The sequence below is a fragment of the Elephas maximus genome, chromosome 3 (assembly GCF_024166365.1).
Source record: "Elephas maximus indicus isolate mEleMax1 chromosome 3, mEleMax1 primary haplotype, whole genome shotgun sequence".
Classification (NCBI taxonomy): domain Eukaryota; kingdom Metazoa; phylum Chordata; class Mammalia; order Proboscidea; family Elephantidae; genus Elephas; species Elephas maximus.
The window spans coordinates 185,738,133-185,762,823 of NC_064821.1; the positions used below are offsets into that span (position 1 = coordinate 185,738,133).

Here is a 24,691-nt window from a genome sequence, read left to right on the forward strand (position 1 = left end):
TTCTGACTGTTCTTCAAAAAAAGTAGTTTCAAAGGATTTGTCCTCTATTTTGCTAATTCTTCCACTGTTTCAATTCTGCTTCCTTGTCCTTCCATTCAGTTATCTATTTCTGGTATTTTATTGTTAATCTTCTGGATTTCCAGTTGCTGTTTTGGTATGATTTCTAATTGTCTATTTAATTTGTCATTTTGTTCTTATATTGTTTTCCTGAATTCTTCTAGGATTTTATCTGTGTTTTCCTTGATCTCTTTGAGGACCGCACATATAAACCTTTGTTTGTTTGTTCATCTTCATTCTTTAAAAAAATTTTTTTTTCATGGTATTTTAGATGAAGGTTTACAGCGCAAACTAGTTTCTCATTGAACGGTTAATGCCCACATTGTTTTGTGACGTTGATTGCCATCCCCATGACGTGTCACCACTCTCCCTTCTTGATCTTGGGTTTCCCATTACCAGGTAGTCTTGTTTTGTTTTATGGGCCTGTCAAATCTTTGGCTGAAGAGTATACCTCAGAAGTGACTTCATTACTGAGCTAAAAGGGTATCCAAGGGCCATACTTGCAGATTTCTACAGTCTGTCAGACTATTAAGTCTGGTCTTTTTTTTTTTTTTTTGAGTTAGAATTTTATTCTACATTTTTCTCTAGCTTGTTCTGGACCCGTTACTGTGATCCCTGTCAGCAGTTGGTGGTGGTAGCTGGGCACCATCTAGTTGTGCTGGACTCAGTCTGGTAGACACCTGAGATTTAATATGTAGATGATTCCACAAAGAAGCAAACTTCCAGAAACATAAGAATTAAACTGGGTTGGGTTGGTTTTTGGGAAATCAAGAGAAAAGGAAGATGAGAAAAAAATAACCAGTAATATTAAGTACTACAAAGAGACCAAATAAGATAAGTCTTGGCAAGTACGCATTGAATTTGGCAGATATGAATGACAGTTCAATAATATATGGTAGTGTATTTATTATAGTTATGCCTTCATGATGAATTGTCCCTTTAATCATTATATAATGCCCTTCTTTGTCTTTTATGGTGGATTTTGTTTTAAAGTATATTTTATCTGAGATTAGTATTGTTACTTCTGCTCATTTTTGGTAGCTGTTTACTTGATACATTTTTTTCCATCCTTTGATTTTTAATTAATTTACGTCTTTGTTTATATGGTGTGTTGTAGTCAGCATATTGATGGATCCTTTTTTTTAATCCATCTGTTACTCTCAGTCTCTGTGGGCGTGTTTAAGCCAGTTATATTCAGGGTGATTATTGTTAGGTGTGAGTTTACTGCTGTCATTTCGTAGTGTTTTGTGTGTGTGTGTGTGCGGAGCTGATGTTATTTTTTTCCCGTACTGAATTCTTTTTATTTGTGTACTTTTTTCTCATTTTTTAGATTTTGTGTTTACTGAGACTTTATGTTTTTTTCTTTATTTTGATGAATAGGTTTTTAAACTTTCTTTGTGGTTACCTTAAAATTTACCCCTATCTTCCTAAGTTTAAACCAGTCTTTTGTTACTTGATAACACCTTGAAATATTCTCCATTTGAAAGTTCTATACCTACACCGTTTATTCCGTTTTAATGTTCTGACATTGTTGTCATTTACAGATTGACGTCTGTGGTTCCCTACTGTAAATTTTTTAGTTTTGTTTTATCCTTGAGAGTTTGTTATCTGGATTGGTATCTGGCTGTTGCTGTCTTATGTGCTAGATTCAGGTTGTTGTCTGATGTTGTTAGTTTTCTACCTGAAGGACTACCTTTAATGATTCTTGTAAGTTTGGTTTGGTTTTTACATGTTCCCTTAATTTCTGGGAAACCCTAGTGGCATAGTGGTTAAGTATTATGGCTGTTAGCCAAAAGGTCGGCAGTTTGAATCCACCAGGTCCTCCTTGGAAACACTTTGGGGCGGTTCTATTCTGTCCTATAAGGTCACTATGAGTCAGAATCGATTGCAGTAGGCATGGGGCTTAATTTCTGTTTTTCTGGGAATGTGCTAATTTTGCCATCATATTTGAGTGAGAGTTTTGCAGGATATATTATTCTTGCTTGGCAGTTTTTTTCTTTCAAGATTTTATGTATGTCATCCCATTGCCTTCTTGCCTGAATGGTTTCTGCTGAGTAATCAGAGCTTAGTTTATTGTTTCCCCTTTTATGTGACTTTTCATTTTCCTTGGACTGCTTGCAGGATTCTTTCTTTGTCTTTGGTTTTAGTGAGTGTGATTATGATGGGTCTTGGTGTTTTTCTTTTGTAATCTATCCTATATGGGGTTTGTTGAGTTTCTTGTTCTTGGATAGTTGGCTTTTCTTCTTTCATATTAGGGAAGTTTTCTGTCAGCAATTCGTCAGTGATCCTCTCTGTGTTTCCCATTTTCTCCCCCTGTTTTGGAACTCCAGTTACTCACAGATTTTTGCCTTTGATCGTATCCCACATTATTCTCAGGGTTTCTTCATTTTTCTTCATTCTTTTCTCTGATTTTTCCTCAAAGTTTGTCTGAGGATTTGTCCTCAGTTTCACTGATTCTGTCTTCTTTTGTTTCAAATTTGCTCCTAAAACTTTCTATTGCACTGTCCGTTTCCAAAATCTTGTTTATCTTTTGGATTTCTAAGCGCCGTTTTTATATAATTTCTAGTTTATTTATTTTGACATTTTGTTCCTGTATTTGCCTGATTTCTTCCATTGTTTTCTCTGTCTTCTGCATGATTTTGTCTATTTTTTCCTTATTTTGCCTAGATTTTCCTTCATCTTTTGGGGATCACTGAATATTAGAGTTCTGAATTCCCTGTCACAAAGTTCCAGTGCCTTTTCTTCTAGTAGGAGGTCATCTGGTGTTTTATTTTGGTCACTTTCTGAAGCCATCCTCTCCTGTTTTTTAATGTTTTGACATTGTCTGTTGTCTACAGGATGTTCAGGAATTATTTTCTTCATTTATTGATGGTTTCATCCTGCTTTTTTATTTATATCTGAGTAGGCATGCTGAGTGTGTTTTGTTGCTTGCTCGCCTGTGGGAACAATAGTTCTCATCACCTTTTCTAGGTGGGCAGGGCCGATCACTCAGCTGTGGTGCAGCGGGGCAGGTCCAGCAGGGGTAGAGGGGCGGAGATGGGTAGTTTACAGTATGAACTCTGGGTGATGGGGCAGGGCTGGGGAGGAGTGCAGGGCCAGGTCCAGGGGACCATGTTGATACCACTTGGGGACATGGCAGTCTGTGCACAGTGCATACAGGCCAGAGGGAAAGGAAAGGATGTGATGTGCAGAACTAAGTGAACAGGTGAAAGAAGAGAGAAACAAAGGCAAAAAATGTAAAATAAAAAGAAAAATGAAGTAAAAAATTAAAGAAAAATGTAAATAAAATGGCAGTGCAGTTGGATTCAGCAGGTGGGGGTGGGGCAGACCTGGCGAGGCTGTGTGCTGGTTGCTCTCTAGCGAAGTGGTATGGCTCAGCTCGTCAAGAAGCAGCGTGGGTGGCGCACAGGGCTAGGTGGGCTGGATAAAGGAAAGGAAAGGGGAAAGAGAACAGCCAACAATCAAACAAATAAAATTAAATAAGTAAAAAGTATATATTAAAATAAACAAAAGAACTGGTGGTGGGGGAGGGTGGCAGCGAGCTGATGCCTCTCTTGCTGGGTGGCACAGCACAGCCCATCACGAAGGGGCGGTGGCAGCACAGGGCCTAGGTGGGAGGGAGAAGGAAAAGGGCAAAGGTAAAGAAAAATTAAAAATGTGGCACTGCGGGAGCTGGCCTGTGGGGGTGGCACAGACCCGGGGAGGCCGTGCGCCGGGGGCTCTCCAGTGTAGTGGTAGAGCACAGCACACCAAGAAGTTGGAGGTGGCACATGGAGCTGGGCTGATGGGAGAAAGAAAAGAAGGAAGGGAGAGAGAAGAAATAATAACAAATAAAAAAAAGAAGGAAACAAAACAAAAAATAAATTTAAAAAATGGCACTGAGGATGCCAGTCAGTGACAGCAGCTTAGACCCAGAGAGGCCACACACAGTGACTGTCCAACTGAGCTGTGCAGCACAGCCCCTCCAAAAGGGGCAGGGGCAATGCATAGGGCTGGGTGGCCAGGAGAGAGAGAAGGAGCAAAAAAAGAAGGAAAAGAAAAAAACAACAAAGCAAACCAAAAAATCATAGCCCATCAAGAAGGGTAGGGGGTGGGACTTGGGGCTAGCTGGGTGAGAGAGAGGAAAGGAAGGAAGAGAGAGAGAGAAGCAGAAAAATAGCCCAAAAAACAATGTCAAAAGAGAAACAAAACAAAAAATCGCAGCCTGTCCAGAAGGGGAGAGAATGGCACACGGGGCTAGCTGGGTGGGAGAAAAGGAAGGGAAAGAGAAAGAGGCAACAACAACAATAAAAAATAAAAAATATATATATCAAAAATACAAATAAACAGATGACTCTGAAAGGGCCAACTGGTGGGGATAGGGCAACCCCTACTCCATAGCTCTCCTCATTCTCCATTTTCTCTCAGTTTCTTACTCCATTTGATGCTTGATTGGGCTCTTTATGCCTTCATTTGGTACTTAGGATTCCAGGATTGACGTTTGTATCTGTTTTACTTAGTTTTTTTGGTCTTTACCGCAGAGGGACAGCATGGTGCTTCTGTCTATAGCACTATGTTGGCTCTGCCTCCCTATATAAGCCTTTTGAATTCCTTATCAGGAAATTCCATTACCATCTCTTCTTCAGGAAGATTTTCTGCTGCTTTATTTTGGTCATTTGTTTGAGCAATCTTGTTTCTTTATATGATTTGATATTATATGCTGTCTTTGAGGCATTAAAGTGTTATTATGATTTTGTTTTATCATTGTGGACAGGTCAGGTGTGCTTTGATGATCACTCATCTGACAGCACGGTGGCATTCACTTCCTGCCCCCGGTTGGACGAGGCAACCTTGGGCAGGGCAAGCCCTTGCTGCCATTCACTGTACATGTGAGACAGCTGATGGCGTACTGGGCAGGAGCTCTCTGGCATTATGGGAATGCTCACAGTTGCTGACCAGGTGGGCAGGCAACAGGCAAGGAGCAAAGCGGGCATCCAGGGGGTGCTGAGGCACTCTCTCCGTTGGGGGGAGTGGAGCAATAGGCCAGGGAAGTACACAGGCGCTCTCTGATGGGTGAGTGGCAGGGCGGGTGGCCAGGGGTTGTGCAGAAGAGGGGTGGGCAACTGGGGTCATGCAGGCTCTCTTTCTGGCGGGGGAGGTACAGGGTGGATGGCTGGCGGTCATGCAGGTGTGCTCTCTGGCAAGGAATGGGTAGGGCAGGCCCTCTCTCCTGCAGAGGAAGGGCAAGTCAGATGGCCAGGGAGCTGGGGTGGTGGTGGTGGGGCAGTTTCGTGTATTGCTCCATGCTTGCCACTTGCCGTATCAGTCGGGTACTGCTGCTGGAGAGTGGCTCTGGCTCGGTGTACACCAGAATCCCTGAAGGTCTCGTCCTCCTTCCTTTACTTTCCCTCCTTAGCTGTAGTTGGGATCCTGCTCACCTTGCATAACTCTGAATATGTAGACAGACTTTCTCTCTCTCCTGTTGGGAGTTCGTGATGTTGTCTTCTTGTGCTCCTCATCCAGGGTTGCTGCTGGCATTATCTCAAAATGGCCCAACTGTGCCAGGCTTTCTGGCAGGGCACCTCTACTCCATTTATCTCACTGTCACTGCTGTCATTCAGTTTCTTTTTCCTGTCAGTGTTTGATCTAATTCTGTATCCTTTCATTTGATGCTCAGGGTTCCAGGGTTGTTGTCTATATCTGTTTCACTTTGTTTTTCGGGTCTTTGCTGTAGAGGGACAGCATTGTGCATCTGACTTGGCCACCATCTTGAATCAAAAAGTCACTTCATTTTTTTTTATTGCTGAATAATGTTCCATTGTATGGGTATGCCACATTTTATTTATCCATTCTTCATTTGATGGACCTTTGAGTTGCTTCCACTTTTCAATTATTATGAGTAATGCTGCCATGAACATTGTGTACAGGTTTTTGTTTGGACACTTGTTTTCATTTCTCTTGGATATGTACATAGATCATATGTACATATCCTGCTGGATCACATGATAACTCTGTGTTTCACCTTCTGAGGAACTGCCAAACTGTTTTCCAGAGTGGCTACACCATAGCTTTAGCTTTTATGTTTAGGCCTGTGATCCATTTTGAGTTAATATTTGTATATAGTAGGATATAAGGGTCAAAGTTCTTCTTTTTTTAAATATGAATATCCAGTTGTTCCAGCAAAATGTATTAAAAAGAATATTCTTCCCCCATTGAATTACCTTGGCAGTATTGTTGAAACTCAATTGACCACATGTATGTGGTTCTATTTCTGGGCTCTGTTCTGTTCCATTAATTATATATGTGAAAATTCCAGCACCTATGCCATTTTGGGATTGTCTTCTGTTGAGTATCTTTTCCCTTGAGAATGGGTCATAGTCTCCTGATTTTTTTTTTTTAATTGTGCTTTAAGTGAAAGTTTATAGTGCAAGTTAGTTTCTCACTCAAAAATTTATACAAAAATTGTTTTGTGACATTGGTTGCAATCCCACAGTGTGACAGCACTCTCCCCCTTTCCACTCTGGCTTCCCTGTGTCCATTTGTCTAGTTTTCTTGTTCCTTCCTGCCTTCTTGTCTTGCTTTTGGGCAGGAGTTGCCCATTTGGGCTTGTATGTTTGAACGAACTAAGAAGCACATTCTTCACATATGTTATTGTTTGACTTATAGGCCTGTCTAATCTTTGTCTGAAAAGTGGGCTTCGGGACTGGCTTCAGTTCTGAGTTGGCAGGTGTCCAGGGACCATAGTCTTAGGGGTTCCTCCAGCCTCTGTCAGACCAATAAGTCTGGTCTTTTTTTGTGTGTGTGTGAATTTCAGTTTTGTTCTATATTTTTCTCCAGCTCTGTCCAGGATTCTCTATTGTGATCCCTGCCAGAGCAGTTGGTGGTGGTAGCTGGGCACCATCTATTCCTTCTGGGCTCAGGCTAGTGAGGCTTTGGTTCATGTGGCCCTTTAGTCATTTGGGTTAATAGTTTTCTTATGTCCTTGTTTTTCTTCATTCTCCTTTGCTCTGGATGTGATGGGACCAATAGATGTATCTTAGATGGCCGCTCACAAGCTTTTAAGACTCCAGACGCTACTCAACAAAGTAGAACGTAGAACATTTTCTTTATGAATTCTGTTATGCCACTTCACCTAGATGTCCTCTGAGACTATGGTCCCCAGCCCTTAGCCCCAGCATCTTGGTCCCTTAAGATTTTTGGATGTATCTAGGAAGCTTCTGTGGCATTGCCTTGGACACAGTGTGCTGACTTCCCCTATATTGTGTGTTGCCTTTCCCTTTGCCAGAGGTGACACTTGTCTAGTATCTAGTCAGTGATTTACTCTTCCAACCCCTCCACTCCCTTGTAAGCATCAAAGACTATCTTTTTCTGCATATAAACCTTTTCTTGAGTTTTTATAATAGTGGTTTCATACGATATTTGTCCTTTTGTGATTGACTTACTTCACTCAGCACAATGCCCTCCAAATTCATCTACGTTGTGAGGTGGTTCACGCATTCATCATTGTTCTTTATTGTTGTGTAGCATTCCATTGTATGTCTGTACCATAATTTGTTTATCCATTCATCTGTTGATGGGCACTTAGGTTGCTATTGTGAATGACATCTTTTTGCTATTGTGAATAGCACACATATATACACATGAATGTATATGTGTCTATTCATGTGATGGCTCTTATTGCTCTAGGGTGTATTCCTAGGAGAGGGGTTGGTGGATTGTATGGTATTTTTATTTCTGGCTTTTTAAGGAGGTGCCATATCATTTTCCGTAGTGGTTGTACCATTTAACATTCCCACCAGCAGTGCGTAAGAGTTACATTCTCCCCACAAACTCTCCAACATTTTTTGTTTTTGTTTTTTTTGATTAGTGCCAGTGTTGTCAGGGTGAGATAGTATCTCATTGTAGTTTTGATTTGCATTTCTGTAATGGCCTTGTGGCCCTGGTGGCATGGTGGTTAAGCGATCAGCTGCTAACCAAAAGGTCAGCAGTTTGAATCCACTGACTGCTCCGTGGAAGTCTTATGGGGCAGTTGTACTCTGTCTTATAGGGTCCCTATGAGTCAAAATCAACTTGACGGCAATGGGTTTTAATGGCCTCGAGTTGCAATATTGAAGGATTCTATGGGGAAAATATTCAATAACACAGGAAACATCAAAAGAAATGGAAGGAATACACAGAGTCACTGTACCAAAAAGAATTGGTCAGTGTTCACCCATTTCACAAGATAGCATATGATCAAGAACCGATGGTAGTGAAGGAAGAAGAAGTCCAAGCTGCACTGAACGCATTGGCGAAAAACAAGTCTCCAGGAGTTGACAGAGTACTAATTGAGATGTTTCGAAAGATGGATGCAGTACTGGAAGTGCTCATTCATCTATGCCAAGAAATCGGAAGACAGTTACCTGGCCAACAGATTGGAAGAGATCCATATTTGTGCCCATTCCAAAGAGAGGTGATTCAATAGAACGTAGAAATCATCAAACAGTGTCATTAATATCACAGACAAGTAAAATTTTGCTGAAGATCATTGAAAATTGGTTGCAGCAGTACATTGCCAGGGAACTGCCAGAAATTCAAGCTGGTTTCAAAAGAGGCCATGGAGTGAGAGATATCGTTGCTGACGTCAGACGAATTGACTGAAAGCAGAGAATACCAGAAAGATGTTTACCTGTGTTTTATTGACTATGCAAAGACATTTGGCTGTGTGGATCATAACATATTATAAACAACATTGAGAAGTATGGGACTTCCAGAAAGCTTAATCGTGCTGATGCAGAACCTGTACATAGACCAAGAGGCAGCCATTTGAACAGAACAAGGGGATGCTGTGTGGTTTAAAGTCAGGAAAGCTGTGCATTAGGGTTGTATCCTTTTACCATACTTATTCAGTCTGTTTGTTGAGCAATTAACCTGAGAAGCTGGACTATATGGAGAACACGGCATCAGGATTGGAGGAAGACTCATTAACAACCTGCGATGTGCAGATGACACAACCTTGCTTGCTGAGAGTGAAGAGGACTTGAAGCACTTACTGATGAAGATCAAAGACCACAGCCTTCAGTATGGATTGCACCTCAACATAAAGAAAACAGAAATCCTCACAACTGGACCAATAACAACATCACGATAAACAGAGAAAAGATTGAATTTGTCAAGGACTTCATTTTACTTGGATCCTCAATCAATTTTCATGGAAGCAGCGGTCAAGAAACCAAATGACACATTGTCTTGGGCAAATCTGCTGCAGAAGACCTCTTTAAAATGTTACAAAGCAAAGATGTCACTTTAAGGACTGAGGTGGGCCTGACCCAAGCCATGGTGTTTTCAGTCACCTCATATACATGCAAAAGCTTGTCAGTGAATAAGGAAGCCAGAAAAGAATTGATGCCTTTGAATTACGGTGTTAGCAAGGAATATTGAATATATCATGGACTGCCAGAAGAATGAACAAATCTGTCTTGGAAGAACTGTGGCCAGAATGTTCATTAGAAGCAAGAATGGTGAGACTGGTGAGACTTCATCTCACATACTTTGGACATGTTATCAGGAGGGACCAGTCCCTGGAGAAGGACATCATGCTTGGTAAAGTAGAGGGTCAACAAGATGAATTGGCACAATGACTGCAGCAGTGGTCTCAAGCATAACGAGGATTGTGAGGATGATGAAGGACTTGGCAGTACTGTTGTAGACTGGGTTGTTACTTGTCAGAACTGACTTGACAGTATCTAATACTAATGACTCATAATCATGAGGTTTTCTTCATGTGTCTGCTAGCCACCGGAATGTCTTCTTTGGTGAAGTATCTGTTCATATCCTTTGCCCATTTTTTAATTGGATTTTTTGTCTTTTTGGTGTTAAAGCGTTGAAGTATTTTGTAGGTTACAGAGATTAGACCCTTGTCTAGACCCTAATACGGCGCAGCCAGAATTTTTTTTCCCAGGCTATAGGTTTTTTTTTTAACTCTTTTGGCGACATTTTTTGATGAGTATAAGTGTTTAATATACAGGAGTGCCCAGATGTCAAGTTTATTTTCTGGTGTTTGTGCTTTGTTAGTTACGGTTTGTGTTGTGTTTATGCCATGTATTAGAACTCCTAGGGCTGTCCCTATTTTTTCTTCCATGATCTTAATCATTTTAGTTTTAGTCTTTGATGCATTTTGAGTTAGTTTTTGTATATGGTGGGAGGTATGGATCCTGTTTTATTTTTTTACAGATGGATATCCAGTTATGTCAGGACCATTTGTTAAAGAGACTCTCTTTTCCCCATTTAATTGACTTTGGCTTTTTATAGATGGGTGGATTTACACCTGGGTTCTCAATTTTATTCCCATTGGTCTGTGTCTCTTGTTGCCTGTCGTGGCTCTCCTGGCTCTTTATATGTCAAGTAATTTTGGATTGTATCCTCGATATTGTGAATGTTATATTGTATAGACTCTGAGTTCTATAATATTCTTCTGAGGAATGTTGATGTTTTTGTTTTACCTGGCAATTAACTGTAAGCTGTGTCACCTTCTCTGAATCATACTTGAAGTTTCAGTTTAATTCTTTCAGCCTTTGCTGTGCTACTAAGTCTATCCTGTGTGTATGTTGTTCAGGGGTCAGCTTGAGATATAAAACAAAAAACTGAACCTGTTGCATCAAGTTGATTCCTGCTCACAGCGATTAAGGTATCTTCTTCTCTGGCTTTCTCCTCTCTCGAATTTCATCACTTACTCTGGTCACAGCCATGGTTGGTTGCCCAGAGTTCTTTTCCTCATTTCTTCTTGCCAGAATGATGACAGGGTTTCTATGGGAGTTTTAGTTGTTTTAGCCATGTCACTCTGTAATGAACTGTTTTAGCTTTTGTTGGTCTGAAAAAATCTTTATTTCACGTTTATGTTTGAAAGATATTTTTATGGGGTATAGAATTCTGGATTGGTAGCTTTCTTTCTGTGCTTTAAAAATGTCATGACAGGCTTCTAGCTTGCATAGTTTTTGATGAGAGCTCTGTTCATTGTAATTTTCATTCCTCTCTCTGTAATGTCTTAACCTCTCCTGGCTACCTGTATCTAAGTGTGTATTTCTTGATATTTATACTGCTTGTGGTTCTCTGAACTTTATAGATCTGTGGTTTGATATTTTTTATTATTTTTAGAAAATTCTCAGCCAGTATGTCTTCAAATATTTCTTCTGCACTTTTTTTTCCTTCCTCTTCTCCTTTTGAAATTCCAATTACACGTATGTTAGGCTGTTTGATAATGTCCTATAGCTTTTGGATGCTCTGTTCTGTTTTTATTTTTTTTTAACTTTTTTCTCAGTATAGATAATTTCTGTTGATCTGCCTTCAACTGATTCTTTCCTCAGTTGTGTCCAGTCTACTGATGAGCCCATATGAGAATGCTTTTTATTTCTATCATTTCCATTTGATGTTTTTCTTATAGTTTTCATATCTGCTGAAATTCACACACTGACCTTTCCAGTAGGTGCTTTTTTTTTTTTTTTTTTTTTTTTTTGCGCATTAGGTGAAAGTTTACAAAGCAAATTAGATTCCCATTTGATAGTTTATATATACAGTGTTTCATGGCCTTGGTTTCATTCCCTACAAGTGTGTCAACACCCTCCCCATTTCTGCCCTGGGTTCCCTGTTGCCTTTTGTCCTGACTTTCTACCCTTCTTATCCTTGCTTTTGGGCAAATACTTCCCTTTTGATCTCATATAATTGGTTGTTCTAAGGAGCACATTCCTCTCGGGTATTATGTTTATTTTAGGGGCTTGTGTATTGTTTGTCAGGACAGTGGTCTCCAGGAATGGCTTCAGTTCCAGGTCAGGAGGATGTCTTAAAGCCATAATCTCAGGGGTCCCTTCAGTCTCTGTCAGACCAATAAGTCTGGTCTTTTTTGTGAATTTGATTTTGGTTCTACATTTTTCTCCCACTCTGTCCAGGACCTCTTGTGATCCCACTTACAGTGATCAGTAGTGCTAGCTGGGCACCATCTAGTTCTTCTGGTCTCAGGGCCATGTTGGCTGTGGTTCATGTGGTTCGTTAGTCCTTTGGATTAATTGATCCCTTGAGTCTTTGATTTTCTTCACTCTCCTTTGCTCCAGACAGGAAGAGAACAATAGTTGTATTTTAAGTGGATGGTCGCAAGCTTTTAAAACCCCAGATGCTACTTACCAAAGTAGGATGCAGAACATTGTCTTTATGAACTGTGTTTTGCCAATTGACATAGGTGCCCCCCAAGTCTGTGGTCCTTTGCCCTTGTGCCTGGGAACTTCATCCTGTTAGGTGTTTATGTCTCAGAGGTTTCCCAGACTGTGCCCCTTTTGTGCTCTGTTGTCTATATTAATATATGAGGAGCACCTACAGTCCAGTATTTCTTTAACGTATTAACTGTAATTATTTCAAAGTTCCTCTCTTACAGTTTTAACATCTGGGTCATCTCTGAGACTGCTTTAACTTTTGATAGTGAATTGTTTTTATTTCTTGCTTTTTTTGTCTTGTAATATTCGATTAAATGTTTAGCATCATGTCAAGAACAGTATAAGTCTGAGGTAGATAGTATTTGTACTTGGAAATGGGCAAGCTTCATCTTCTGTTAGGGAATTGAGTCAATCTAGTCCAGAGTTGATAAACTGGGTTTGGGTCTTGATGTGGCTATCGTTACCTTTATTGTGCAGTAAGCATCAAATTCCTCTAGCAATGGGCTGCTGTTACCTTGTGCTTAGAGTGGGGGCTGTGGTTCTAGAGGGTTTTTCTCAGTGTTCATGCCCCCGCCACCGCCCCACAGCTTTCAACTATCCCTGCATGCCTACACCACAGACAGGTTCCCTCCTCACACTCTTGCCCCTCCTCCAGTGGTAGACTGCATTTGCTTTTTACTTGGTGCTAGACTTGTGGAGGTAGATGGATTCTATGCTGTCTGATCCAACCTCAGTCTTAAGCAAAGTCTGTGTGCCTGATTCTAAGGACTGAGGCTTTCTTAGTTTTTGTAACCCTCTTCCTCATCTCAGCCAAACTCTACCTTATATCTGTGATTTGCCTTGGGAAGGAGTTTTCTGTTCCTCCCTAGCTGTAGCAACAGTAGGAACCTGGACCCAGGAAGGTTTCCTGCCTCTCGGCCAAAGCAGTAGATCTTTGTGCCCTCTAGGCGAGAGGGTTTGCTGCCCATCCCCAAACTGCTTAAGGCTTTTGCTAAGAAAAGAAGGGTTGGGGGAAGTGGGTGCAGCATTTTGTCTGTCCTCTAACAGTAGTCAGCCACCTCCTGCAAACCTGAGATTACCAAGGGAGATAATGGCTACTTTCCTGCCCTGCCACCAGTCTTTCTCATGAGCACTCTGTAGGACCATGGAAAAGACTTGGAAGTGAGTGGGAACTCTCCATGTGTCTCTGTTGGGAGCATTGTTCTTACAGATTCCTGAATTTTAAACCAAAGCAGAAGCAACCTGTGATGGCTGTTTAATGTCCTTGTCTGCTAGTTCCTTGTCTCTGTCATTACTAGGTCTCTTTCTACTGACCGATTTTTTTTCCTGGTTATGGGTCAAATTTTCATGCTTCTTCATATGTCTAGTCATTTTTGGTTGGATACTGTGCATTGTGAATTTTATGTTATTGGGTGCTGTATTTTGTTATATTCCTTTAAAGAGTGTTAAACTTTTTCTGACACGCACTTAAGTTACTTACAAATTACTTTGACCTTTTTGAAGTTTGTTTTTAAGCTGTTTTAGGGTATGTTTAGAGTAGCTTTTATTCTATAGCTAATTTAGCCCCACTCCTAAATTGTATTCCTTTTTGAGTTCCATCCTGAATGTCATGTAAATTCAGGGAGATCTCTCTATTCTGCCTAGAGGGAAGTTGAATGATTTCTGACCCTGTGTGTACTCTGGGATTTGTTCATTTTACAGCACCCCCCACCCCCACCCCATTTAGTAGTTATTTCATAGGATCTTTATTCAGCAGAAACTCAAGGGGATCCTATGGAGGTTTCTGGAGCTCTTCCTCTCTTTAGCTCCCTCCTCTTTGGTATTCTACCCTGCAAATTCTAGCTGCTTTGGCCTCCCTGAACTCCTGTCTCTGTCTCCTCATCTCAGTGAAGTTGCTGGACTCGGGGTGCCCCTGTCTGAGCTTACAGTTCAGGGTTTGCCCCCAGGCAGAAAGCCTACGTTGGAATAGGGTTCATCTTGTTTATTTCACTTTTTTCAGGGATCACGGTTCTGATCTGCCTCTTGTCCAATGCCCGTTTCTTCATGAGGATTATTAACTCCTTATTGTTTAGAGAAGTTCCTTGGAGTACATGTATTCTTCAGCTTTTTTCATTGTTGACCTTGTCTTAATGATTGAAGGGAAAAGAACAAAATTAGGGATATCTGACTTCAGAAAAGAAGTTTTTGCAAAAATGGTTTATTTGCAAAAATGCCACTATTAAAATGTTGAATTGGCAAATGTTGGGTTATATATATTTTTATAACAATTTTTAAAAAGTCACTATTTCTCAAATCAATTTTTAGACCTTTTCTTTGGAATTAACTTTAGAGCCAGTTTAGGAGCCCTGGTGGCACAGTAGCCAAGTGCTCAGCTGCTAACTGAAAGGTTGGTGGTTTGAACGCACCAGCCACTCTGCAGGAGACAGGTGTGGCAGTCTGCTTCTGTAAAGATGTACAGCCTTGGAAATCCTATGAGAACGTTCTCCTCTGACCCATAGGGTCGCTATGAGTAGGAATAGACCTGATGGCAATGGGTTTGGTTTGGGGATTTAGCGCCAGTTTGGGCCACATAGAAATACCACTCACATTGCTTTATAATCAACCCTAGTGTTTTACATCCCCCTCCAAATTTGCTTGCTTGTTTGTTTGTCTTGACCTTGAATGACTTTAACTTTCTGAAAATAAAATCCATCCTCAAAAACTGGTAATTGCCTTTGAAAATACTTAAAATAGTGTGTTGAAGTAATTTTAATAGTAAAAATAAAATCACGGCTCCAAGGAAGCAGCCCTCTTTTGTGCATATAACTTCTGGCATGTTTATTAAATATAAGTCTTATTTGCAAGTGACCTTGAACATGTTCTCTGTTAAGTACATAGCAGAATTCACCTAACCGATATCCATCTGAACCTGACCTTAGATGGTTCTGTGGTTTCATCTGTAGTAAATAGACTCTTTTTTTTTTGCTCTTCTCCTTCACCAGGTATACAATGTTTACATGGCAGGGAGGCAGCTGTGTTCTAAGCGGTACCGAGAGTTTGCCATCCTACACCAGAACCTGAAGAGAGAGTTTGCCAACTTTACATTTCCCCGACTTCCAGGGAAATGGCCATTCTCATTATCAGAACAGCAATTAGATGCCCGACGTCGTGGGTTGGAAGAATATCTAGAAAAAGGTAAGCCAGCCCATTATACTCCACCGTCTTGAGTAGACAAAGGGTCTAGGTACATAGTTTAACTCCTAAACTTCATAACTAAATTTCCTGTAACTCAATATAGTGAAAGTCAAGTTTCTGACTACAGGCGTTTAGTGATCTGAGCTTTGAAGGCCCTGGACAGAAATGTCCAGTACAGTGATTAATATTCTATGTTTTACTGGCTCACTAGACATTAACAACAACAGAAAAATGCATGATTAGTTTTCAATGCATTAAGGACCTGTATTTATAGGGTTGTATTATTTGCCAGTAAACACATACAGATATACTCACCAGTGGATTTTTATGCTGAATTTATTAGGGAACTAAGTGGACAGTATTTAAGACATTTTCTTTAAAATGACTCATGCTGCCTGGTATATACTATATAAAAACTCTTTTATTCCTCTTACAGGTCTTCTTGAATAGGTTTGCTGAGTTGTAGGTAATCTAAAGTCCCATTATCTAAGTAGGTTATAGGAAGAAGTATTGAAATGTACGTGTTATCTAGGAGCTTCCAAAGAATACATTAGGAGTTAGTGGATACCGAAGCATTTGTTTATCCTAAGATGGGAGGAAATTGACACAGATCTCCTAAATAAGATAGTTCATCTTGTAGCTCAGAGAAGAGACCTTGCCTCACTACATTATAGCTTTATAATCTGCCGGCTGCATTATGGGTTTTTCTTTAAAATACTCGTTTAATAGGATAATGGTCTTATCTGGTATTTGGTTATTCTGTGTCTTTGTGTCCTTGTATAAGAACTAGCTGATCTAGTTGTTTTTGTTTTTGTTTTTTTAACTTTGGTAGAAGCCTTATCCCTGAAGAAAAGCCATTTCCCTCATAGAAGGTAGTGAAACTTCTCATTCGTTTTTAGCTTTTTTCTAAAGTGGAATGGCCTCTAAACTCAGCCTTTGGGAAATGAGAAAAGGTACAATTTTTTAATGAAATGGAAGTAAAAATCTTCAGCGTAATTTACCATCCTCATGAGAGTGTCAGGAAATTAACTTTCTTAGATTTGGACGATTAACTACCTACCTTCCTGCTTTCCTTCCCTCCTTTTTTTTTTTTTGAGGGGGGAGTTGTATTGAAGCTGAAGTCAGTGAGGTGAGAAGATATGCTCAGTCAAATACTTAATTGCCTATTCATTTTTTCCAAAGTGGCTTTAAATGCTTATGGTTCTCTGGCTGACCTGTTTCTAGGCCAAATGAATATTTTCCTTTTGTATTTAGTTTATTCCTGATTCACCTTTCCCTTCCACTGCCTGTTTTCCCTCATGCGCTATTGTTGTAGCTTATTAATAGTTCACACAGACTGCAAAGTCAGATTTACTGAACATTTAAAACAGTTTTTTTCTGAGTAACTTCCTTTGGCTCTGTTTAATATTTTTAGCAAACTGCATCTTTGTACCTTCTATTATTCCTCTCTTCTAGACCATATTTAGATGAATGACTATCGTGTCTTAAAATTACATATGCCTTAGCATTGACTGCCACTGATGATTTGTACTTCACCATGATATGTTATTGACTTTAATGTTCTTAATTTTAGGCCTCACAACAGATTCTATCTTTGTTTTCTATAGTGTGTTCAATACGAGTCATTGGTGAGAGCGACATCATGCAGGAATTTCTATCAGAATCAGATGAGGTAGGTGAATAACCCTTACAGTGACTATTTACCTCCCAGCTCCATGTGGGGGGAAAAGAAACATACCGAGTATGGATTGAGTTTTTGCCATAAACTCTCCAAACAACTATATTTTTCTGCATCTTTTTTATATGTATCCTGCTTATCCTTCAAGACCTTATACCAAATCCATCTTCTCTTCGAAGCTGTCTCTGATGACTCAAGTCATTAATTTTTCATTTCATCAAGAATTTTTACAGTCAGTACTACTCAATTATCATCTTGTTGCTATATCATTCTCCAACAATAAGACTATTACTTTATAGTTCTAGCTTACTAGAGTGAGTTAGGAGTCTTGGGCGGCGCACATGGTTAAGCACTTGGCTACTAACTGAAAGGTTGGTGGTTTGAATCCACCCAGAGGCCCCTCAGAAGAAAGCCCTGGCAGTCTACTTCGGAAAGATCCCCAAACCAAACCCACTGCTGTTGCGTCAGTTCCAACTCATAAAGATCCTATAGGACAGAGTAGAACCGTCCCATAAGGTTTCCAAGGCTGTAAAGCTTTACGGAAACAGACTATCACATCTTTTTCCCACAGAGCGGCTGGCTGGTGGGTTCAAACTGCTGACCTTTTGGTTAGCTAAGCGCCTTAGCCACTGTACCACCAGGGCTCTTTCAGAAAGATCACAGCTATTGAAAACCTAATGGAGCACATTTGTACTCTGAGACACATGAAGTCACCATCAGTTAGAATTGACTTGATGGCAACTGGTTTTTTTGTTTGTTTTAAAGAGTGTGAGCCACCCATAGGTAAGATCTAGCTCTTGACCGTCTTTGATCCCCAGTTCCTACCACAGCTCTACTCTGTCCTACAGGGTCGCTATGAGTCGGAATCGACTCAGTGGCACTGGGTTTTTTTTTAACCACAGTGTCAAGCATGTTATATAGGTACTTAGTAAATCTTAATTGAATAGGACAATGAATAGTCAACGTTAATATACTAAATAGTGTGCTATCCACTAATTATTTTACTAGATTGTAAGTTTCTTGTAGACAAGGGCTTATAATAAAGTAATGCTTAGGATGGTTTTAAGCAATGAGTAGTACTTTTTTTCAAGTGTGAGATGAAGGTGGACTTGTTCCTAAATAGTTATTTCCTTCTAATGAGAATTACAAGGTCAAAAATCTCTTAGAAGAATGTGTTAATCATCAACAAGAAGAGAATAAGGATTTCTTTTGAGTTAAGGAGAATAAGAATTGTTTATCTTTGCTAAAAGAAAACTGGCATTAGACTAATTCAGATTCTTGAACCTCATACGTTTTTCTTTTCAAAGATACCATGATTACTTCAGGGTTCAGAAGGGAACTTAGTATACCACTCAAGCCAATCTAGTATGCCTAACCATTTAAAACCCGAGAATATTGTTGCAACTAGCATTATCAGTTATTTTCTCCTTTCATATTTAGTTTCCAGATGGGGTAAGAGAAGTAACTCAGAAATCTCATCTGTGTTTGACCTAGACTGCTTCATACAAGCTTTCTGTTTTGAAATGTGAACAGTTGAATTGAACATGTTTCTTTCCTGTTTGTTAATCTTAAAAGTTAACTTATGCTGTAGCCTAAAGTCAGCTTTATGACTTATAAATATATTGACTTTTAAGGTATCTTTTCCCCCCCTTTCATTGGAACTCACTTTATCGTATGTTTAGGTTATTGTTTAGCCAGCATGTTACAGAGAGGGTAAGTCGGTCATAAATTCTTTCTCTGTGTCTTTCCTCCCAGAACTACAATGGTGTGTCCGACGTAGAGCTGAGAGTAGCATTACCAGATGGAACAACAGTTACAGTCAGGGTTAAAAAGAACAGTACTACAGACCAAGTCTATCAGGTAAATTAAACTTGAACAAGTAGACTTGACATTGAATGATATAAAACTAAATGAGTTAATACGTGTAAAGTGATTAGAGTGTCTGGCACATTATCAGTATTACTAAATGTTAGCTGCTATTGTTGTTGTTATTATTAATGTAAAATACTTTGCCCTCCGTGAAAGAAAGGGGCGTTAAAAATGCCAGCTTATAGTGGTTGTGATTAGGAGTCCCTGAGTGGCACAAATGGTTAAGCTCTTGACTACTATCTGAAAGGCTGGCAGTTCAGATCTACCCAGAGGCACCTTGGAAGACTGGCCTGGTGGTCTGCTTCCAAAAAGTCACAGCCTTGAAAACCCATTACCCTGCAGAATGGGGTGCCATGAGCCAGAATCAACTTGATGGCAATTAACAAGAAGTAGTTGTGATTAACCACCCCCCTTTTATTGTAAAAAACAACATGCATGAAAACACAGTGGTACAGTGAACTTCCATATAGTCATCACTAATATTCAGTAATTATCAAGATTTGGCCAAATTTGCATCATCTATCCTTTGTTTTTCCTTTTTCTTTAAGTATTTTTTTTAATCCCATATTACTGGACCTCTGTATACTTCAGCACGAATCTCTAAAATATATGGACATAACCACAATGCCATTATCAAACCTAAAAAAATTAACAGTATTTCCTTGGTATTACCTAATAACTAATCCATAATCAAATTTTTCCAGTTGTCTAAAAATGATTTTCATAGTTGTTTTCTTAAAATCTGGTTGTAAACAAGGTCCTCACAGCACATTTGGTTTTTCTGTCCGCCTTAATATAGAGCAGTCCCCTACCTGTTTTTTTTTTTTTCCTCCATGCCATTGTTTTGTTGCAGAAATTGGGCCAGTGTCCCGTGGAATGCCCCACATTCTGAATTTACCTGTTTGTTTCCTTGTGGTGTCATTTAATATGCCCTTCTGTCTCCTTGTATTTGCTATAAATGGAAATTTTCTCTAGAGACTTGATTAGGTTCAGGTTCAGTTTTTTTTTTTAAACTTTGTAATTGGTGCTGTATACTTCATCTTGCTTCCCAACAGGAGGTATACAATATCAGGCTATCCTACTTTCAGTGATATTAAGATTAATCAATAGGTTTAGGGGTCATAAGCGGTGATAACCAGATCTCTCCATTGTAGAGCACCCCACTGATCTTCGAATGAGTGTATCCATTGATGACTATTGCCTTAACAATTTCATTAAGGGTTACAAAGTGGTGATTTTCTAATTCTCCTATTTCTTCCACATTTATAAGCTGGAGTTTTTCTATAAAGAACTTTTTCTTATCAACTAAGGCAACTTAATTATCCTGAAATTGTTTAGGAAAGGGAGGATAAATATTTAATTATTTTATTCCCAATTTTCAGAGCAAAGCATTGGTGCCCTGGTTGAAGTCCAGTGGGATAATTATTTTATTTATTCAGTATCATGTGGGATTTTAGATAGTGTGATTTAATCGATAGCATATATTATCTTTTTTGATGCTCACATTGTTCCATCTTTGGCCAATGGAACCTCCTTCCTGGCTGCTCCTGTATTCTTCTGATGCTACTGGTTTGTTTAAGATGGCTTGCTTGCCTTTTGATACAAGTTGTCCCAGGCTCATCTTTATATATTTCTACCATAGATCTAGAATCAGCCATTTACCCAAGTAATCCTGGGTAAAGAGATGGTATTTAAAGACTGTGATGTAGTGCTGGGTATAATCATTGCTTTTAGGCCTTTTTATTGGCCATTAACCATGATTTGATCAGTATTTTCAGGGAGACAGGTTTCTGGGTATTAATGTTTATTTTTCCTTTGTAGCAAACAAAAAATTTGTCCCCCATACATTTACCCATAGACTGTATCTCTGGCAAAGGGTTTATTCAGGAGCTGAGGTTATTTCTGCAATTATACAGTGGTGAAGCAGTTGTAAGGAAAACACTAATTTTACAGCTTGCTGATGTTGTGTTTTATTTTCTTTTGCTTTTTTCAATGTTTTTCTAGCAAGGCCTGGTGTTTTTGTATTTTCCCCCCACCCTTGTTTTTGAGACTTCTAGCTAAGAGCCATTTTCAGCTCTTGAGAACATTTCCGTTTCTATTCCAGTGCAGTACAGAGTGGTATTTTAAAACACTTACACTCCCTAGTTACTTCCTCACATCAAGGAGGAACCTAGGCCTAATCTGTGAGCAGATATGGGAAGAAGGGATATAATCATATTTGGTTTACTCAGGCACTAATTAATATTCAGTATTTTTACCTTGTTTAATTAATATCTTATTTAGATTGGGATTGAACTTGAAATTTTGGTACTCCTAGTTTGTATTTTTTGCTTTGTGTTTTGTATGTAATTTCAGTTTCCATTTTATTTGGTCACTGATTCTTTCAAGTTTGGTTTTTTTGTTTGTTTGTTTTAATATTTTATGGTGTTTTAAGTGGAAGTTTATGAAGCAAATTCGGTTTCCATTTAACAGTTTTCATACAACTTGTTCTATGACATTGGTTACATTTTTCACAATGTGTCAACATGCTCATTATTTCCATTCTTTTTGTTGTTTCCGTTGATCTACCTTCCCTGCCCCTCCTTAGCTTCTCATCTTTGTTTTAGGGTAAATGTTGACTCTTTGGTCTCATGTAATTGATTATTTAAGGGAGCACAGCATTCATGGGTGATATTGTTTATTTTATAAGCCAGTCTATTATTTCAGCTTCTTTTTGACAAATTAGAGCCTTAGTTCCTAGAGGGAAGAACTGATACTTGTTTAATAATGCCTCTGTTGTCCCAACATTTTGCTGTTTTTATGTGTATATTAATGATGGTAATTCTTAGGAAATGGAGGTACCTAATGTCCCCAGCCTGAGACATGGATCACCTGAAAAATAATTTGTGAACCATGAAAAAAATTGACAAAAATAGCTTAAGCTCAAGAACCAAAGCTGTAACCCTTGTGTGTTAACAACCAGTATTAAATGTAGGTGGACTCTGTGAGACTGGATATGTAGGCTCTTCTTACTCTGTCTTTATTGTAAGCACATTTTTGTAAGTGCTGTTAAAAGGACCCTCTTGGGATAGAATCCTGTTTTAGAGAAGAAAGCTGATATTTAAGGAGAGACCATTATCAGCTGGTATTAGAGGGGAAAACTCATACTTAGAGATGAAATATAGGTATTTTTTCCCCTTTTCTTTCACAATACACGTGCATGAGTGCATGTACACATATATGCAAAGAAGGATAGGATAGCTGTGAACCAGGAATTTAATGTTTGTGAAGCCAAAATGGCAGAGCCCCTTCTCTCCCCTCTGCATTCATACGCCTGTCTTTTCTCACGGAACTGTCTGATTTAGTTTTCCTGAAACTAATCTATCCTGTTTATACTTTAGGCTATTGCAGCAAAGGTTGGCATGGACAGTACAACGGTGAATTACTTTGCTTTATTTGAAGTGATCAATCATTCCTTTGGTAAGTGCCAGTGGCTAATATTAAATATTGTTTTGGGGTATTTTATTCTAATACTGTTGACTGATGTTTCCAGAAACTGTCAGATTGAAACTATTTGCCCAGTGAAGAGCTTGAAGGCAAGGGGAGAGCCCTCTCATCAGGATTGCCTCCAACAAGCAGACCGGGCAAATCCTGTTAAGCTCAGGTTATTAGGGTGTCTGATCACTGTTGATCTTTTTCCCTCTTTTGTAAGTTATACCCGGAGCTGAATCAGATACTTTCATGAAGTTCTTTTAAATCCAGTGTTCAAAATTCACAAATCCCAATGCAACAGCCTTAAAAAGAGGGCTTTGTCTTTTAGTCACAGTTGAGTAAAGATTTTTAAGAAAGAATAAGTAGCTTTTTGTTTCCAGGAGTTAGAAAGAGACACTTCATTAAAAGCTTATTACACTTTAGTGCACATGTTTTAAGTTTCTGTGTGAGTAGATTTCCCACTTCCTAGGAAATTTTACTGCATGGTGACAGGAAGTTTCTGTTATATTTTATTTTAGAATACCTAGGGATGATGGGCACATTGCTTGCACAAGAGGGAGGAAGTCTGTGGCTTGCTCTGCATGACACAGATTTCCTACAGTTTATGGGTCTCTTCCACAACATTTACACACACACACCGAGGCTAAGTCCAGAAATGACAGGCATAATATTGGTTGAATAGACTTCCTCATCCCAGAAAGGGGGAGAGGAGCTTGTTAGACCTGGGTCCCCTATGGTCCCAGGTCAAGGTAGAGCAACCTTGATTCCCCCTCAAGCAGTCATATTCCTCTTCTTCTTTTTCTTCCTAAGTCCCTAAAGCCTGACAAAAAAAAAAAAAACTAGTTGCTTTCTAGTCATTTCCAACTCATGCGTCTCTATGTGTGTCAGAGTAGAACTGCAGTCCATAGGGTTTTTGAGACTGTGACCTTTTGGAAGCAGATCACCAGGCTTTTCTTCTGAGGCACCTCTGGGTGGATTCAAACCACCAAACTTTCAGTTAGTAGTTGAGTGCTTAATTGTTTGCGCCACCCAGGGACTCCACGGTCTGACAGGGTTGATACAAATGATGTTATAAAGGATTACTAGGGAACCAGGAGATATTAAATCTGCCTTTTTCAGCATCGTAAAGCCAAGTAAACATCAAGAGAAGAAAACTCTATGCTTTTCTGAAGAAAGAAAGTATAGAGATTAAAAGTCGTGGCGTTTGTTTATCCTGGTTGGGCACTGTTAGGGAGAGCGGGTGGAGAATAACAAGAACCTTTCAGCTCTTTATAATAACAGCAATTCACTGAGAATTGCCACTTGAGACATTCTTATGCATCACAGCTGGGTAAGTAAGGGGGGAGGCTTTCTTTAAAGATACTCAGTAGACATCAGCTGTAACTTACCAGATAATGGGTCAGATGTTTTAACTGAATTTGGAATTGGTGCTGTCTGCAAAGTCAGCACGTTAACTGAAGGGGCTGTCATTCAGGTCAGTTTGAGGCTCATCTGGGCATAGTCATAGTTAGAAGAGGCAGATTGGGCTGGACAAAGTTATTTTTTTGCTCCCTAAGCAGAGTTCCGTGATGGATCGGAGCTGATACCCTGATCTCATTTGGTTAATAATAATCTGCCCTTCTTGCTCTGCCTTAAACAGTTTATACTAGGGAGACTCCTTATCTGGCCTTTCACTCCAGCTTTATGTTTTCTCTTCTCTTTAGTACGTAAGCTGGCACCTAATGAATTTCCTCACAAACTCTACGTCCAGAATTATACATCAGCTGTGCCAGGCACCTGCCTGACCATTCGGAAGTGGCTTTTTACAACAGAAGAAGAAATCCTCTTAAATGACAATGACCTTGCAGTTACCTACTTCTTTCATCAGGTGGGTGGATTGATCTTCCTGGGAAGTACTGATTTCTTTTTCTGTTTGCATGTAGTGGTTAATCTGCCAGTTCAGTGTGAACACTTGGGTAATAAGCCACTGTGCTCCTGGGTCTTAGTTACACTTGTAAAATGTTCTATCCCATTTCACAAAAGATAAATAAGTTTATAAAAGCAAAAATATCAACACTATTATTTTTAACAACAAAATGAGCATTATGACTTTGTACAGACATACACAGAGTTTAAAGCAACAAATAGTTCTGGAAGGTTTATAATGAAAAATAGTAGTTGCCCCACTTACCCTCATCTGCTTCCATAGGCAACCACCACTTTCACTTCTTTTACTTTGTTTTTGGTTGCTACTTGGTATTTTGGTTTGGTTAGGTATTTACCTTCATGTCTCTGTGAGAGCTTG

The 24,691-nt window shown here is 39.4% G+C and overlaps 1 protein-coding gene across 6 annotated transcripts in view; it reads left to right on the forward strand.

Moving 5' to 3' along the window:
• The window catches only part of SNX27 (sorting nexin 27), a 110,335-nt gene that overhangs the window by 56,282 nt on the left and 29,362 nt on the right, over positions 1-24,691 (forward strand). For all 6 annotated transcript variants that reach the window (XR_007516794.1, XM_049880481.1, XM_049880485.1 and 3 more), the window contains 5 exons: positions 15,197-15,389; positions 16,997-17,061; positions 18,823-18,927; positions 22,317-22,395; positions 24,111-24,274. Coding sequence is in view for 5 of the 6 variants with exons in the window: in XM_049880481.1 (XP_049736438.1) it covers positions 15,197-15,389; positions 16,997-17,061; positions 18,823-18,927; positions 22,317-22,395; positions 24,111-24,274 (606 nt within the window). In the remaining variant the exon portion in view is untranslated. The remainder of the gene's footprint in view (positions 1-15,196; positions 15,390-16,996; positions 17,062-18,822; positions 18,928-22,316; positions 22,396-24,110; positions 24,275-24,691) is intronic.